The following is a 15,652-nucleotide window of genomic DNA, read 5'->3' on the forward strand; positions in this document are numbered from 1 at the left end:
AGACCCTTGCTGTGTAAGGGGATATTCCATAAACTTATTAAACGTTTCGATTAGATAGAAAATCCTCTGCCATTTTTATTAGGCTTTTAAACGAATAATAATTTGTTTGAGAGAGTGAGGGTTGCGTAGAACGTTGGGAGTCAAGAATGTGGTTTTGCGTTTTGTTTTGTAGTTTGTTTTAACCACTCCATCGTGTAATTATTATTTGGGTTTTTTAAAAGAGTATTTATGCATTGCTTAATACGTGTTTTTTATTTATAATCAATCTCCCCCCTTTTCACTTTTTACTTAGTTATTTGTGGTCTAATAAACCAATAAAGACAGGGTCCAATGAACGTCAAACTGCGTGGCTGCCTGCTCGTCCCTCGAAAAAGGAAAGGGTTTTACCCTGCATTGTTGATCTTGCCCAGCAAGATTGTTCCAAAACCCGATGCCCTGGAGTTTCCCGGTCTGCCATGGACATTTCCATGACGTCGTGTATTTTAGGTAACTAATTAACCTAACGCGAAACTAATTTACATAGGCGGAACATAAGAGGTATTAGGTGTTCTTTGCTGTACTAACTTTGTTCGTGGGCAACATACAACTGTTCGACAGACTTTTATACTATTTTACCGCCAGAACTGAGACGGTCGTGCATTTCGCAAAGCTTAAGCTGAGGGTATAGTAGCGCACAAGTCAAGTCGACATCACTACCAGGGCAGGATGGAACCGAAGACAAGTCTTGTTGCTGCTTTCGTTCTGTGTCTGCTACTCGTTCCTCTTCAATCAACGGGTAGGTTTAGGTTCACACATTATTTTTTTAAATTATTTTAAAACTGATGGCGCACCTCATCACCGACACCTATGTCTGGACTGGGCTACTCGATGTAGTTTGTGAATGGTAATTCTGTATGTGTTTGGCGGATGGATTACTAAAAATGTCGTTGCCGGGAAAGTTGGACCTTCCTGAATCAGATGGGCGCAGACTTAAATTAAACCTTATAGTGGAAATTTAACCTACAGGGAGGCCTGCGTGACTGGAAATAATATAATGAATGAATAAATTTGCCTCACCTTTATCAAGAAAATATTACAAAATGTAGCTTCACTGGAATTTTTACTCTTGCTGTTTTATTTAAATCTCTTTCAGATGCATGTCGTGGTGGTCGTGGAGGGTCACGTGAGTATAAAGGAAGTAACATTACCGCTGACCTAGCTCACGATCCGCTTTACAAATTTCCTGTCATGCACGATGCCTTGAAGACATGACTTTAATTATTGTAAAGTTACGACCTAAAGAATGAAGTATTAGGCAACAGTTGTTGGCCTGTGTATTTTTCCGTCACTTGACGGGTAATTAAGAAAAATATGCCATTTTTTTTGTAAACGTTTTACGAATAATGCCTTCACCTATAAAAGATTAATAGTATGAAATGTATTTAAAAAATGAAAACATGACGTGGGAAAGACAAAATATATGATGTCAAGTTCGGAGGAAAAACAGTCAAATCGTCCGTAGACAATCATTTGTCTTTTTTTAACCGCTGCATTTCGTCATCACATGGTCCCTGGTGAAGCCAAAAAAATGCTAATAACCAATGAATAAGCCCTTTTTAACTCCAATGCCCGACCCCCTACCAGCCCCTCGAAAAACCTGAGAGGCGTGGGCAGACTTCGCCTGTTGCGTCCATGCAACTTCCGAGGATATTGTCACACGGAGTGTTGAGTTTTGTTTTATTTCATTTTTTTTGGGGGGGGAGGGGTGGGTCGGAGTGGGGGTGTTTGTTGATAACAGCCGTTATGTTATATTTTATTTTCTCTTGTAAATAAAGCTTCGGCCGACAGGCAACCACCAGTTTTGGTCCAAGGAACCTGCCCCTCTGATATAGTACGGTACGCAGACCATTTGTCAACTAGTACGTCTGTCCACTGGACTAAACCAAGAGCATCAGACGCAAGCCTGCCGATCACGTGAGATATAAAACAAACAAACAAACAAACAAACAACCCAGCAACAAAGATAAACAAAAATCAAACAAAAACACTATACCTGCAAAGAATTACAATTTATTTTGTTATTTATGTGTAAAATGTGCAAAGAAACAGTCTCCAGCTTAAACCTATTTCCGTTGTTCTATATCTTTGAGACGTGAGGAAGTAAATAGGACTGCAATCTCCTTCAATTGCCTGATTTCAAGCTATTTATAATTGTAAATAGCATACTGGCACCGTGTTTGTGTACATTTGCGTTAAATTATAAAAGGCCTATACTTCAACATTAATTCTACCCGTTCCACTCGCTATGTACTCTATTCCCCATTATATGCGTTGATGCAAGTCATATAAACGATTTGTACAAATTAAGATCAAATGCTAAAAGTCGGGAAATTATGATAAACCGTACAGCCCTTTAGTATTCTTCAACAAAATAAAAAGAAAGAGATAAAGAAAAACATATAGCCCTGTTTCATGTGTTTTAAATTTTCGAAGGAGAAATTATTTTCACCATTTTAAGTTTGGACACAAGCTGACACTAGATGGCGCTATTTATATTTGGTGTCTGCGCGCCGATTTTGTTTTACAAATTGTAATGTAAGCAAGTAAGTGCAGTGCAACTTCAAGCATGTCAAGTGCAGTAAGTAGTAAATTTGGGAGTCTCATTTCAATACTGGTTCTGCATGGCTGATCAGGATGGAATAATTGTTGCAATTAATAGGCCTAGCCTTACTCAAGTTAGTAATTGCAGTGTTTTTCAAATGGTAAACGTTTAAACTTATTAGGAAAGAATGCCATACAATGTCAAGGCCACCACTACTGACTCAGACCTGAGAGTCCCAAATTTTCGGACTACTCTAGCCCCATAAATGTGGCCTATTTACTGGACTGCATCTGTTGTGCCCATTCTTGAGAATGTGCAACTGGATCCTTGCTCAATCTTGGCAAAAAATAACTCTTCCAGGTTGAGCGCACATTCTTGAGAATGCGCGACAAGATAACGGTCTTGTCGATGCCGAGCACCGGCTGCGCTTGGCAAGTCTAGCTGAAAAGTAGAGTGGATATGAAAAGTATACGCGGGGGAAAAATAAGAATAAATAAGAAAGAATTCAGATTTTTGGGATAATAAAAGAGGGGGGGGGGACGTAAGAATGAAGAATGTGAAGAATGAGAATGAATACTGCGACATCCCATAGTGCTGTCACGCCCCAACTATCGCATCGGTCCCAACTATAGTTGGGCCTGTCCCAACTATAGTTGGGACAGGCCCAACTGTAGTTCCACAGTTGGGCTGGCCCAACTATAGTTGGGCCTGTCCCAACTATAGTTGGGACGGTCCCAACTGTAAGTTCCATTGTTGGGCTGGCCCATCTATAGTTGGGCCACTCCGATTTTTTTATTTTGCGGTGTCCCAACTATAGTTTACATTGATGTACAACCATAAAACGTTCCCTACAGCTCTGATACACGTCTGACTTTACTGGGGACCACTGAAATTAGCTATTGATGGGGCGAATCTATAGTTGGGCCATCCCAATCTTTTTATTTTGCGGTCCCAACTATAGTGTACATTGTTGTACGATTATAAAACATTCCCTACAACTCTAATACACATCTGACTTTACTGGGGACCAATGAAATGATCTATGGGTGGGGACCATCTGTAGTTGGACCACCGCAATATTTTTATTTGGCGGTCCCAACTATATAGTTTACATTGATGTACGACTATAAAACATTCCCTACAGCTCTGTTACATACTGTCCGACTTTACTTGGGACCTTTGACATTAGCTATGGGTGGGGCCCATCTATAGTTGGCCGGCCATGGCAATCTTTGAATTTTGCAAAATGTTGCTGGATAATAAAACCCAGCAGCTGGACAACTCGTCCAACTAGGCAGTACCACGTGACCGGCCAGCCTTGCGGCATGCATGCACGACGCATACACGGTGTCAGCGCCGCGGAACATTTAATCCAACAAGATCTATCAAGCATGAAGCATCCGGCGCAACTCCAGTCCTAACTATAGTTGGGCCGACCCAACTGCCGCACTATAGTTGGGACAGTCCCAACTATAGTTGGGACCGATGCGATAGTTGGGGCGTGACAGTGCTAATGCTATTTCCCATTTAAATTGCCACCAATTTATTGTTCACACCCCACCATAATGTCGCAGAGCTGGATTCTATCTAGTCAAAAGAGCAATTTTGGCAGCTTCTGGACATCGTTTTTTTTTCGTGGCACGCATATGATACATACAGGGACTTGTACTTGTCTAGCCTAAACAAAGCACTTCCCAGACTAGTTCCCAGTCCTCCAATATTACAAAACTTCCCATAAGTAGGCAGGAAAAAGCAATAATAACAGGTTTAATATGATTCAAATTATCGTAGTTCTAGTTATACGAGTACAGAAGCATAGAACATTTTCTTTCCTCTTTATATGAATTGTTTCCCTTTTAACCGCTATACAATTCATTTAACATAATTATGTCGTGCAATGTTTGTTAAGATTGGGCAAAATTCATAAATTGTGCACGTGATATTCCCACCCAATCTTAAGAATGAGCGCTCATTCTTAAGAACGCGTGCTCGTTCTTAAGAATGGGCGCTCATTCTTAAGAATGCGCGCCCATTCTCGAGAATGCGTGATTTTCAAGAATGGGCACAACACATCCGTAAACATAGGCCACACATCCACATGTACAAAAACGTGTCGCACTTTGCCAAATTTTGATTTTCACATTTAGGCTTACTTTGTAGGTTTTTTTTGCTTTAGAAGCATACTCACCCTCTTTATAGGCTAATCAGAAAGTGCTGCCTTTTTCAGATGTATATTTTTCGTGAAATTTCCAGATTCATTTTTACACATTTGCGTATCAAAATTTCAACATGAGATTTCACAAAAATTAGACATCTGAAAAAGGCAGCACTTTCTGATTAGCCTATAAAGAGGGTGAGTATGCTTCTAAAGCAAAAAAAACCTTCAAACTAAGCCTAAATGTGAAAATCAAAATTTGGCAAAGTGCGACACGTTTTTGTACATGTGGATGTGTGGCCTATGTTTACGGAGGAAGTCCAGTAAATAGGCCACATTTATGGGGCTATCAGACCTCCTGCACAAAGTCTATGGGCCATGACAGAAAAAATTTAAGTATTTTATCAAAGAATTTTTGAACTCAAATAGTGTTTCTTCATCATCAGATTTACATTTTTTGTAGTCCGAGTAACTAGGACTCTACGAATCACCTTTTTAAACATTTGGACATGGTCGCCCGACCATGTCCAAATGTTAATAAAGGCGATATTGCCCGACGTCCATGTTCAAATCATGCAAATAGGCTATTATTAAAAAGGCGATTTGTAGAGTCCTAGCCTTTATCGCCCAACCATGTCCAAATGTTAAAAAAGGCGATTCGTGGAATCCTAGAAGATACTCGGACTACAACTTTTGTTACTTTTCAGGTCGTACATGTATTAAGGAATATGAGTGATGGCCTTATAGGCCTATCATGTATGGAATTCCTTCCAAAAGGCCTAGTTATAACGTTAGAAAGAATCTAGAATTCCGTGTGCAGTTTTTTGGCAGTCATGGCAGTCCTCCGCAAAATTCATTTTCGAACGGAACTTGTAAAAAAAGATGTACATGTATCTACTATCTTAAGTTAAACTACACTTTTACTGTGCAAAAACCTTTTCATTAAGCCATGATTCACTTGAGAAAGTTTAATTTTGAATTTGTGGAAACTACCAACTAGAACTAGAAGTAGTAATAGCCAAAGCTTTTCAGGCATGTGAAGATTTTTTACCTTGAGTAACTCCAGCTCCAATCCTCATCGGATTTGACATTTAAAACTGCACTGGAGGTCAATGTCGTTCTATCCAGCGGTTGAAAACTGGCGGAGTCCCTAGAAAAAAACCAGACTTCACAAAAATCATAATGGTCCTTTTCCCTGAAATTATCCAAACCCAGATGAGATTAAAGATATCTCATCCATGCAGCAGTCATTCACGAAGCTAATGATCGACTTGAAGCCGAAAAACAGGGACTAAAATATGAAAATATTGATGATTTTGGTGGCTTCTAAAGAAAAACTGTCCAGTTCCGCTGTGTGGCTGTGCTTTGGTGGTTGCATCCTGTGCGCATGCACATGTGTAAGTCGTTCAGGGTGACCAATTGAAAATCGAAAAATCGAGAAACGAAAAAACTGCTAGATCATGCGCTGGATTCAATTTGTTGTTTTTTTAAGGAGACCTGTCTCCAACAAATTGCATCTGAGAATGTCAAGATTTTCCAATTTTTTTTGCAGAGTGCAGAGAAAAGATGGTGGCCCAGCCAATGGTGGCTACTTCAGTGCCTCTAGGTCACCATACACCATCAGATACTCGGCAAGGGATAGCAAAGGCAACAAAAACGACAACCTTTGCACATTCACAGTCGCTGTGAAGGGTAAGTGTTTAAAGACTGAGATTACAGTCAAGAAAATTAGCAAATGATCTTTGGAGTGTTTTGTGCCAGCACTCCTTTCTTCTGCTATTACTCTCTTGTTATACATGCTCTATCTACATTCTTCCTCTTTCTCTTCAGTAAGGAGATGTGGAGTCCACCCACCAGTCACCTGGGGCGCTGTTTCCTGTTCCCATGGCGACATATTCGGCTCGGAATGTTCCATCAGCTGTATGAGTGGCTACTCTATCCGTGGGTCATCCCGACGCACTTGCCAATCCAATCGAATGTGGTCTGGTACTACACCGAGCTGCGCAGGTATAAGAACAAATTAATTTACAGTGGTTGAATAGCCGATTTCAAAACAGAAGGTAAAACCAACTTTTCCCAGTCATGTGTTCCACTTATGCGAACAAATGCTAACGTTTGCCATCATTGGAAACGTATGTTTGCCGCTAATGGCAAGCAAGATTGTTTTAAAATCCATCAAAATGCATGAAAGAGTGCATCAGAAATTCAGAATTATGAAATCACTGATGTTCGATGTAACTTTAGGGACAGGGGAAAAAACATAAATTTATATAATTACCCATATTCACAGAACGATTACTTAAAAAAACAGAACAAATTATTAGTCTGTTCTTTTCTCCGTCTGCTGTTGTCTTACAGCCTGTGGGCATGTGAACAATCCCTTCAGAGGAAACCTGAACTGCCAAGTTGCTGGTGAGGAGCAGAATTGCACCATCTCCTGCTGGCAAGGCTATGCATTCAGTCGGGCCATTCTACCCTCCTACCAATGTGGTCCCTCTACTGACTACAAGTGGTCCCATGAGACTGACGACAACCAGGGATTGGCTTTGCCTAAGTGTACAAGTCAGTAAATTATCATCACTTGCTAGACATTGAATGTGACTCTCATTGCAAGAAAGTCTCCATGGTTCTGCCCACAATGGCATTGTTTGTTTACAATCGTCAATCTGTGCTAACGGCACCAGTTAAGAAACTCTGTGCTTGTGCTGTGAGTACAAATTAGTCTTTAAGTTACGGAATGAATGCATGCACACAGGCCAAAATTCTTTTCAAACCAGTGAAATGTACGAGCTCTTAACATGTGCAAGTGTAAGTACAATGAGCAATTTATTTTTACCAATGTTATACAGGGTACTGAACAAGTAATGTAATATCGAAGTCTGGGGTGACGACAATATTTAAAGTGCGATCCCCGGCTGCCATTTCTTCGGTTGAACTAGCACATGAACTACCATCAATCTCTGGTGTCCTCATAAATCCATGATACAGCGTGCACTGTCACAGTTTGTACCGTTGTCTCTTGCAGAGTGCAAGCCACCAATTAAGGTTGCCATGGAGATGACCCTTGTATACAGCAATAACCTGACCTGTGATGGGGTCAACGTCACTAAAGACAGCCTGGCATATCAGCGAGTCAATGATACTATCACGATGAACCTACAGATGCTTAGCTGTGTGCAGAACAACTCTTGTGCTGTGAAACACCAGGTAAATTAACCTTACTTCAATGATTACTACGGGGAAAAAAGGGATGGAAAAGACTGTCATACTCCATGGATGATGTTAATACCTTTCAAAAACACTACATGTATAAGGCCAAAAAAATAATAGTTCTGCTTCCGGTTACCCGACCGACCCTATTTTTAGGCTGCAACCCTCAAAATTTTATCGACAATTCAAAACAAAAAATAAAAAAAATTATGATTGAATAAATAAAAACAAAAACCTGTTGTCTTTTCTGTCTTCACAAAATACCTCTCAACAACCCTTTTGCGTAAAAAAATGCTTGTATTTATTTGTTTTCTTACTTACATTCGCTATTTTTTCAAAATAAACATCCGTTATTTTTACAAATTCGCTAAACGATTTAACCACTTAGCAATTCAATGTCACGGTGACTATAATCACGTGCGTAAGCTCAATGCGGCCACGACTGGTTCCCGCCGCGCCGCGCAGGGGCCAATTTAGAAGACATGAAGAAAATGCGGTAACTAGTCTGTGCACGGCTATGCGATCGATAGCGCTAGCATGGCTAGGAACGTGCACTGTCAACTGGTCGGATCCGACATCGTAAAAATGCCAAGAAAACACCGATGGAGAAAGGAAATTTTTGCAAGTTAATTCACAGAATTGATCTAGCTTGTCTGTGTATGTATTTTCCGTGTTCAAGAATTCATTTTGAGATCGCACTACTGGTATTTGACGTGATACAATGCAGCGTGTTTCCCGGAATTTTCGACCGTAAAAACGAGGTCTGTTGGCCGTGGGCCACACATGCACAGTGCATCACACACTTCGGAGTTTTAGCCAGCTTTGTTGCCCTCAACTGCGATGGCAAACTCCTCATCCTCTGCCCGAGCAATAGCGGTTGCTGCAGGCTCCTGATACAGCGTGGACATATCCACATAACTACCATTCCAAATCTTTTCTTTAATAGACAAAGAAATATGGTAACCCAAAGGTGTGCCAACGGATGGGATTAATGTATTGTCGATATTAGCGGTATCAGAAATGATAGGAGTGGCCGTATCGAAACTGGGACCTTGCCCTATACCTTGAGACGATTCTTGACCACTTGATCTGGTAGACGATTTGGCCCCTCGACGCCGCTTACTTGGCTGTACTCCATCATGGCCATGGTCCGTGTTGATGTCCGCTAAACGTGACGGTGGTGGTGCTGTCTGTTTAAGTCGCGGCATCGTCCACAATGTCAATGTTCATCAACTGATGTAGTGAAACCTAGATAATTGTCCTTATCGAGTTCAGGCTAAACATTAAACAGTTTGCTAATTATTTACAAAGGTAAATGCAAAAGTTCCATCCTTAGTACTGCATGTACTTTTCACCCTTCTTTTCTCAACTAGTTTTTTTCTGTGAGTGTGAGGACATTCAGTTGTAGTGTTTACATTGTGCACGCAGTATTGCAGATTTGCGTTGTCCCGCATGTATGTTTTTGTTTGTACAAAAGTAACTTCATTTCAACTCCTTGTAATACTTCAGATCAGTGGCTGCAGTCCACACGTTCCCGGGGACCATGCCCGCAGACGCCGACGTCGATCCCTCGAAGCGGTCCACATCACCATCAGGCTGGAACGTGATGTTGACATCCCTGATCAACAAAACCTGACCAATGAAGAAGGTGAGAGAGAAATGATAATGGTCTCATCGGTGTATCACAATGAAAATCTGGATAGTTTTTAGAAATGATATGGTTTCCCTGAGTGAATTATAACTGTTGCATTAAGAAAACTGCTGTGTTTGCCCTGGTATGAGGATATACACTTTGTGCACAAGTACTCCCTCAATGGTCACAAAGGGAGAGTTTGGAGGGACTCATATGCCTGACAGTCTTGCAGAGGTGATATTTGTTTGTGCACGTTCTCCCGAGTCATGTATACTTCACGCCATATGCACACAGACCAAAGTGCATGCATATAGCGTGTCTCACTCACAGAGTTCTAAAGGGGCTTGGACAACTCAACCGTTTGCCAACTCGACTGTCTGTGCGTGAAATGGAAATACAAGTCCTGTCTTAAAATCAATGTACATTATTAAATCCAGAGTCATTTGGGAGAACACACTGATTTCCCTATTTACAAATCCAAGAATATTTTTTATAAATGCATCAGTCAGTGAGAGAGTTTTTTACCATGTTGCCCAAAAAGCAGAATTATTCAAAATGGCAACTATGCAAGAATAAGAATATTGTTTATATAATGGTGCAATTTTCATTCTGAAAATAGAAATGAATTATTTGCCAAATAATGTTATAACATAATGAAGTAAGAATATCCACCATGCCCTAATAACAAATTTCTGAATGACAATAGCACTTTAAAGTAAACCGGGAAAGTCTATTTCAAATAATGAATGTGAACATGAATATTATAGCAACACTAAGATTTAAGTTAAAGTTTGTGTGCTTGTGTTGCAAAAGTTACAAATTTGTTTTGTTTCAAAAGGAAAAATGGAGATTTATAAAAATACAGTACATGCTAACATTGTTTTCCGGAATTGCCGAAAAATTATTAAAATAGTAGGAAATAATTTGTTTAAATAAATGCTCTAAACATAAAATACAGTCAACGGAAAATCCTTCATTGCCATGCTACTCATGATAATTTAATAGTGAATCACACGGGAATTGTTGACTCACTAAATAATGTAATGTCACGACAAACAGATTTAATTCAACAATTATTATTTTCTAAAAGTTGTCATCGCAAATGTCTGTTTCCGGCCGTGTTAATTTGTTTTGACAGCCTTAATTTCTGGCAATATAACGAAACATACTTAAAGTCCAGATTGTTGCATAAAAATGACTGTGGCATTAAAAGTATATGGCATAAAAAGATTCAGGCATAAAAAGTTAAATAACACACAAGGGATTTACTCACCACTTGGGATGATGATGATCTACGTTCATGCCAGGTTGTGCTCGATGCCAAATCGATGAAGCAGCAGCAGAAAAATATAGAAAAACTGCAGTGCCGGCAACACCGGATAAATTTGCAACGCTGCTAACAGCCGGGAGCCGCACCCAAAATTATTACATATTTACAGTGCTCGCTATAAAATGCTGGTCCCAAAGCAGGAGCGGAACCAGGAAGATGTCAACTCAAAGCAGAGTTGGAACGAAATCAATGTAATTTTGCAGCTAACCCTACAGGAAAACTAAATGAATACGCCTGGAATGCCAGCTATTCAACATTAAACAAAGCGCAGTGGAATGTAAAACTCGCTTGCTCGCTACGCCCTTTGCATTGCTTAAAAAGTAGTGGGCAATATTTTTGGTGGCGGGCGCTGTGCAAAAAAAGTTTAGTTGACCGCAAAATGGCTAACTTGGTAAGCAGTGATGTTGTCCCACCTGTCGAGTTGTCTCAACGGTCAAGTTGTCCCGAGTCGAGTTGGCAAATGTTCAAGCTGCCCGACATTTGTTCTAAAACCCATGTACTGTTCCTGCATGGATCCCATAGCCAGGTACAAGTTTACAAGCTGCATCCATTCTTTGATTGCTAGCTCTGTGACCTGCTAATTTCCGGTGTAAGTTTATCTTCTGATGAGTAGAAAATAATGCACGGGGAGCTAAAAAACTGATCAAGTACTCAACATGTAATGACTAAGCACATTGTACCCCTTTCTCCATACAACTCATCCTAGTCGTCAATCAACACAGCTTCATAGAGGCAACTGACGAGTTACGTAACTCTGCCGGTCACCTGATCAATCAGTCTAGATTGGGCCAGTTTGCCATCAACGTAGACAGTCAGGTTTACGACGTGGACTTGGGGAAAACCAAGAGCTACGGCATGCCTGTCTGTCCTCCTGGTACTGTGCGCATGGAGGCAGAGGACGTACGATGCGGTAAGTGGCTTTCTTGTTTCTCCGTCTAGTTTTGTAGCTTCATTAGGAGAGTCAAGACTTCAGTCTTCTTCTGTTCAACTGAATCTTAAACCTAAAGGTGACTGTGCATGTGCTCTTCATGCTTGTCCATTCCAGCTTAGAATTAAGGATGACTGTTGGTTCATGTGCTTACATTCTGAAACTATGTATTGGATGGCATGGGTGGCTAGTGCGTAAAGCACTTGTCTCTCACCACTGTGGCCTGGGTTCGATTCCTGCCTTGGACCATATGTGAGTAGAGTTGTGCGGTGATTCTCTCCTGTGCCTCAAGGGTTTTTCTCTGGGCTGTACGGTTTTCCTCCTCTGCAAAAAACACTTTTCATCTCTGGCTGTGCTCCATGGTCATACATGGGTCATATGGCAGCTGCCAAAGGTGCCTTTACATGCCTTTGGCTCAACCACGTTGTAGCTGCGTCCTTCGCAATTCAGCTTCCAAGCTGCAAGTAAGGATGATTAGCCTCCCAAATTATGTATTCTTCAAAAGTGGTAGTGGCACTGATGCTAATAAGTCTTAAGAAAAGTGTGGGACATCGATGATGACAAAGACGTATTTTGTTCAGTGTAGAAAAAGTTAAATGACACAAAGTTTGTTGTAACAGAGTTTCAAAGGCTGGATTAATTATACACAACCTTAGTATGATCCATATGAAACACTTTTTCACAATACCCTCGCTGATAAAACATAGTGGTTAGGAATGTCATAAAGGCAGTGTATACAATTTATGGAAAATTGTTTGTTTTACATTGTTGCAGTCTAAACGTTGAAGCCTAATGTGCATGTTCACAAATTTCACATCAAAATTATTCCATTAAAATACATCCACCTACTCATGATCCACTGCAAAATTGTAGGGTCAAAGAAGAACCTTTTTATAATCATCACTGTTCGATAATGCTATTTTCTGGTGGTTTTTCTACTTAAGTTCCTTGCGAGTCAGGCTGGTATAACTACCTGGAGGATTGCTACCCGTGTCCACGTGGCATGTACCAGTCACTAGAGGGCAGCACATACTGCCAGGCCTGTCCACGTGGCCGCACCACCACCGGCCCTCGCGCTAGTGAGGAAGCAGATTGCAAAGTCATTGTCCAGTAGTCTCTAAATCAGCTAGATTCCAAAACTAGTCTGAAAAGGCAATATTGGGTTTTGCCATTCACTGATTTCAAACAAAATTTAACGGTCTGTAATATTGCTTCAACAGAAACAGCACTTATACAATTATGTACTTTCCTTGTACCAATCCATTTAATTACAAACATAGAAAATGTAGGATTGCTTGGGGAGGCAGTACAAATTTAAGCAGATTAGCAGAATTTCAAGAACAAACTTTAAATCCAATGGCCTAATTTGTTTAAATTATTTATTATTCTGAGGGAAAGAAACCTCTACTGATTTTATGGAACTTTTGATGAGAGTGGGTCATGCTCTAAATTTCCATCAAATTATGACAAAATCATTTCCTAAATACCATTTTGACGATTGTACTCTCTCCATTTTGTCAGTAACTAAATAGCAGTATAATTCAAACTTCTAAAGTTATTCAGAATTTATTCAGTCTTTGAAAGCCATTTTTTTTTAAAGTGGTATTAAGTATTGCTGTTTTTTTTGTTTAACACTTTTTCGTACTTGTATTGACCTATCGCGGTGGAATTGCATCAACTCAGCTTGTGAAATATTGTCCAATTACATGATATACAAATGGATGCGGAATGCGCAACATCTGAGACAAACAAAACTTACCATACAAAAATCCATAGGGTTGTCTAAGGGGCGTGGCCAACTCGCAAACGGAGATTGGGCGATTATGTGGTATTACATGGTATTACATTGTATTACATTGTATTACATTGTATTACATTGTATGTACTCCTCCATGGGCCATTGAAACCAAAGAGTGTTGGGGTGGTTTGGGGATATGAGGAGTTACAGGCAGGGCATTTTGGGGCGGTACAAGGGCTAAAATGTTATCAATATTTGCAGCTAATAGTTCATGCATAATCAAGGGCCTGTTGTTTGCTGTGCGAAAATCAGGAGTCAACTTTTAATATTTAACACAGATTTTTTTATGGAAAGGGTTTTAGTACATATTATATTGTACTGTATTTGAGGTCAATTGGTGTTTTGTGTGTGTACTTGTTTAGTTTTCTATGCTGCAGTCGCATCCATTCAGTCAAACTGAATCGATTAATGTACTACAAGATTATAAATTTAGTGAAAAATCGTACCAGTTGAGAAAAATACCTTTAGATTACAGATGTAATTGGCTAGCATATTGTCCATAACACAATGTGCATCATACATAATGTTGTGCAGCAAATGAACACTCACAAAGCTCATGTTATGCTGTGTTACCTTGAAAAATCATATTTGTTGCACAGCCACTACCTTTAGATATTGCTGTGTTTGTTTGTTTGTTTGCTGGGCTGTTCTCGGTTTGTTTGCTGGGCTGTTGGGGTGTTTGTTGGGTTGTTTGGGTGTGTGTTTGTTTGGTTATTATTCTGTTTGCACCTAGAAATCTACTTTTGTTTATAATAACAGCCATGTTACAGTCCTATATTTTTGAAAATGTTTTGACAAACTTGAATTTGGTATGATCGTCTTCAGATAAAAAGAAAACCAGACATTTTATCATACAATGTTAATAAAAAAACGGCTTAAAACAGAAAACTTAATGGTCCTTTGGTTGGTTGATAGGGAGGAAAAGTTGCCCCAATTGTGTCCGCACCCCCACCCCCACCCCCCCCCCCCAAAAAAGAAGAAAAGTCCAACATTTTGGGCGAATTTGTGTCACTTGGCTAATCTATTACTTTTACAAAATATGGCATGTCTCTCGTAACAAGAAATGGTAACAAATGTAAAAAAAGAAAAAGAAAAAAAGAGAAAACTTTACAAGATATTCATTGTCGACCACCCAGCGGCGTATCCGGAGGGGGGGGGGGCACTTTGGCCCCCCCCCCCGGCGGATTTTTTTGACAATTTTTTTTTGTCAGCAATGATTTCTGACATCAATCCCACCAAAGAAAACCCGCTCAACAACGATTACAATGCGCCTTGAAAATGTATACATAATAATGTTCAGTTTTGAAGAGCGCCCCCATTTGGCAGAGAGGTACCAGCCCCAGCCCCCCAGAGGGCAGGATTTTGATTTTTGGCTGGGCAACTTTTTGGGGCCCGGGGAAAATAGTAATTGGTAAATGAGGCAATTCAAGATAGTGTTTGTAAAAATATTCCAAGACTGAGGAATTTTTGAGACCGAAAGGTTCTCAAAACCTATAGGGCCTACTTACAAGACTTAACAATTACACTGAACACTTGAATGTCCAAATATAAGTGCGTCTCATTAACCATGTGTGCTTCCCAACCTAAAGTAGGCTTAATAGGCCCACTGTCTTTCTCCAGGTCACCCCCAAGATATATCTACGGCACAAGTTCCCGTTCCACACGATGGAATTACAGCCAGAACAGTATCCCCAAAGCTTACATTTAAGGGGTAGGCCTAATCGTGTAAAATTAGGACACCCGTCTATTTTGTACAAGTTCCGTGCAGTCCGTTGTTTATTCCAATGAAACTTATTCTGATCAACATTTTACCCACTCTAAACACGTTAAATCAATCAAAATCGTGTTCTTAACTTGTAATAAATATTATCATCCAATGAGAAATGGGCTTTCATTCATGAAAAAGCTTTCATGTCGTTTTTTTATGCGTTGGATATTATATTGAACAACGCTACTCCCCCTGTTGTTCTCGACCAATCAGAAACCATGCTATTTTTTTCAATAAAAAGAATTAGCC

The 15,652-nt window shown here is 40.1% G+C and overlaps 1 protein-coding gene across 1 annotated transcript; it reads left to right on the forward strand.

Moving 5' to 3' along the window:
• Window positions 1-705: 705 nt before the first annotated feature.
• LOC119727278 (sushi, von Willebrand factor type A, EGF and pentraxin domain-containing protein 1-like) lies at window positions 706-13,522 on the forward strand. The gene is made up of 9 exons (XM_038199133.1): window positions 706-775; window positions 1,815-1,953; window positions 6,289-6,428; window positions 6,567-6,743; window positions 7,095-7,298; window positions 7,762-7,943; window positions 9,456-9,594; window positions 11,616-11,819; window positions 12,782-13,522. Exons 1-9 carry the CDS (start codon window positions 706-708, stop codon window positions 12,949-12,951), a joined length of 1,425 nt encoding a protein of 474 aa, XP_038055061.1. The 3' UTR covers window positions 12,952-13,522.
• The last annotated feature ends 2,130 nt before the right edge of the window (window positions 13,523-15,652 follow it).

The sequence above is a fragment of the Patiria miniata genome, unplaced genomic scaffold (assembly GCF_015706575.1).
Source record: "Patiria miniata isolate m_02_andy unplaced genomic scaffold, ASM1570657v1 HiC_scaffold_20, whole genome shotgun sequence".
NCBI lineage: Eukaryota > Metazoa > Echinodermata > Asteroidea > Valvatida > Asterinidae > Patiria > Patiria miniata.